Source organism: Helobdella robusta, assembly GCF_000326865.2.
Source record: "Helobdella robusta unplaced genomic scaffold HELROscaffold_7, whole genome shotgun sequence".
Classification (NCBI taxonomy): domain Eukaryota; kingdom Metazoa; phylum Annelida; class Clitellata; order Rhynchobdellida; family Glossiphoniidae; genus Helobdella; species Helobdella robusta.
In genome coordinates, this window is record NW_008705398.1 from 1,859,290 (window position 1) to 1,862,943 (window position 3,654).

General features: G+C 31.3%; 1 protein-coding gene across 1 annotated transcript in view; it reads right to left on the reverse strand.

Annotated features, from left to right (window-relative positions):
• Window positions 1-1,564: 1,564 nt before the first annotated feature.
• Window positions 1,565-3,654, reverse strand: part of HELRODRAFT_189584 (hypothetical protein) — a gene marked incomplete at both ends in the record, with an annotated part of 11,756 nt that continues 9,666 nt past the window's right edge. Inside the window, 4 exons of the mRNA XM_009030773.1 lie at window positions 1,565-1,639; window positions 1,932-2,059; window positions 3,228-3,351; window positions 3,471-3,603. Coding sequence (XP_009029021.1) covers window positions 1,565-1,639; window positions 1,932-2,059; window positions 3,228-3,351; window positions 3,471-3,603 — 460 coding nt within the window. The remainder of the gene's footprint in view (window positions 1,640-1,931; window positions 2,060-3,227; window positions 3,352-3,470; window positions 3,604-3,654) is intronic.

Here is a 3,654-nt window from a genome sequence, read left to right on the forward strand (position 1 = left end):
TTCCTCATTTTAAATATTAACATAAACATACACTTGACTTGAACGAGAGAAGCAAACAGTCCACTGCACGCGTAGCAGCAGTTGTTAAATTATTATTTAAATTTTTATTAATTCTCACCAACATGAACAATGCACGGTGCATGTGAATAAAATGCATGAATATTCTTTTTACGCAAACATATCTCAGACGAATTTAATTTACAAATCAAAAAATTCCATCGAACGCGCAGAGCTCGCATGCATTTGAAACAAGTCACGCTGTCATGAAAACAGTAGACGACCGAATTTGCACCTTTATAAGAGGCCCTCTTAGCAAATAAATAAAAAAGGGTGAGTCACAAAAATGTGTGAGTCATTCCCAAGGTCAGCTGAACGACGTCTGTACAAAAAGGGGGCAGCCGGAGTTGAACCGGCGACCTCTCGATCTGCAGTCGAATGCTCTGCCACTGAGCTATACCCCCGCACGATGGTCCCATGCTTAATTTTAACTTGATGTTTCTTCAGCAGATCAAAACGTGTATGTAATATTACAATTGTATGAAGATGTTTATCTCTATGTAGTGGGTGACTTAAAACCAGCTTCTAAATAACTCAAATTCAGATGCTAACAACGAATTTATAATGAAAAAACAGTTTATTATCCATTACATTGCAATTGACATTAAATTTAATCATGAATTGATCAGGATAAATGATAATAATAATAAAATAGTTGCAATAATAATAAAATTATTACTATTATTTATGAAAGTTGAGATATTGATGACTTATTTTTCAGTAATAATAATATTATTATTAACATAAGTAAGTATTAGTGTTATTATTATTATCATCGATCTTATATAATTATACACTAGCAAGTTATCATCATGATATTATATCACCCACTCACTTTCAATGATAATTCTAATCATTGTATCATCATGTTATTGGTATCAGCAGACTTCATACTGATATATGAGTAAGTATGTTTACATTTTTATTTATTAATTGAAAACGCACCCGAAGACATCAGCAATTACGTCATTTTTGTTTGTTTTTTTCAGAAGATTTTTTCAAATTTTTTCTATAATGTTATTTTTAATTATTTCTGTATTATTGCGGTCTAATCACACATATTATTTTGCAATAATGTTGATTTAAATAAATAAATAAATAATAATATTTGTGGTCCAGTTAAATAGTAGCTCGAAATCGAAGTTTTATTTTACAAACCAATTGCATTTCATTTAGAGGGTACAACTTTCAATGAAAAATTTTGTTGATTAAAATACTGATACTTCTACTACTACTACTACTACTACAACAACTACTACAACAACAACAACAACAACAACAACAACAACTACTACTACTACTACTACTACTACTACTACTACTACTACTACTACTGCTGCTGCTGCTACTACTACCACTACTACTACTAATGTTGTTGTTGCTGCTTTTATTACTGCTATTACTCTACTACTACTAATGAAAATAATGATAATAGACAAAGAAGCAAATGATCAAATGGGAGATTGATTGAGGTTCACAACACTTGTCATACTAAATTAACTTTATTTCAATTCCCACCTTGTAATGTGCGGACCAGGCAGGGTTTTTGCGCTTGTAATAGTTTTGAATTTCTGAATCTAACCTTTGGTAGTAGTTATAATTATAGTAATATAATAATAAATTTCTAATAATATTATTATTATTATAGTTGTTATTATTATTGTTATTAGAAACACGCCGAGTGCTCCGTTTGGTCGTATTCCGTCAAAATTCGACATTAGTCGAATTGGGTCATTTCCATTTAAAAGCCATCCTATCTTTACCATTCCAGAACAATGATTGTTGAATATTATTAGAGAAAAATTACTTTTGTTCATTGTAAGCGTTAAATCGTATAAATTTGAAGGAGTTAAATATTGTCCCGATAAAAAAACTGTTGGAGAGACACGAATCTGCCTACTCTCGTTTTCCATAACTTGTTTTTTATTCTGCAACATCAACTTTTCCCAAATGTTGAGTTTTTTTGGTTTTCGGCCTTTGGCTTTGACCGAAGAGTGATTCTCTAATTATTATTATTATTAAATTATTATTATTATTAAATCATATTATTATTATAATGTTAATGACACTGTCAACAATGACAATATAATAATAATAATAACATCAAAAACAACAATGATAATAATATTGATATCAACAACAACGACAACAACAATAATAATAATATAATAATAGTTATAATATTAATAATAATTGTAATAATTAATTACGGTTGACAATAATGAATGATGATTAATAACGAGCAAAGTGCACCGTTCAGCATGTAACAAGCAGTCACAAAAGCATTGTTTGGTTTTTGATATAACAATAACAACACGAATAACACGATCCTCTAGCAAGCAACGCGTTATTTGTTAATCACATTCAAGTTTCGCACTGCAAAAAGCAACCCCTTCTAAACATGTATATGCATTCTATTAGATTATGCATCCAAATGTACGTATACATATATATATATATATATATATATATATATACAAATTATGGTCTATTACCAACATATATATATATATATATATATATATATATATATATATATATATGTGTGTGTGTGTGTGTGTGTGTGTGTGTGTGTGTGTGTGTGTGTGTGTGTGTGTGTGTGTGTGTGTATTTATAAATTCAAATTGTGGTACACACATATGAATGGTTAGATACATTTCATACAGACATACACTCACACACAACATACGTACACACCAATACACATGCATACGGACACACACACACACACTCTCAAACACACACACACGAACGCACACGCACGCACACACAACCTGTGTGATCGATCAATACATTTTTACCTGATAAAAAAACTCGTATGATAGATTTGTATGAATTGTATAAGATACAGAGTTTGCCGTATTGTAAACGGATATAAAATAGGGTATCATTAATGGTGATAGTATATCATTTCAACAAAATTTAGTTTGAACGAAAGAAAGATGATTTGAGTAAAAGAAAGCGAGATAAAAAGATAAAACAATGACGGATAAATAAAAAGAAAGATGAAGAGAAAAGGAGTGACAAATAAAAGTTTACAAATAAAAGAAAAAGTAAAATTAAGAGAGAGAGAAGGAGAGAGTGAAAGAGGGAGAGAATGGGGTGGGGTAGGGTGAATTGGGCTTTGATAGTGTCGCCCTCTTCTTAGCCTTCCTCCATTTCATCCACACGTGTGCTGCAGCCGATGTTGTTGCTGGCGTCATTGTTGATGATGTGATAGTTGATGATGTCATTGTTGTCGTTGCTGTGGCTATCGTTGTTGCGGCTGTCGTTGTTGCGGTTGGGTGTGGTCATCTGTCGGTCAGTTATACACATTTCATAGCATCTTGGTTATTTTTTTTAAGTTTTTATTTTTGTCATAAATTATTCTAAAGTATGCCAAAGTATTTTTAAAGTAAAAATAATCTGCTTACATTTAAGAAGGAATTGTTAAAGAATATCCTCTTATGAAAGTTTACGATGTTTTGCCTCATATACAGTGGTTGCATGTTGTCGAAACTGTTGCTAGCATTGTTGCTGACATTGTTGATGTTATTGTTGTTGCAGCTGTTGTTGGCGGTGTTCTGCTTGTTATTTCTTTTGCTAGATGGTTTATAA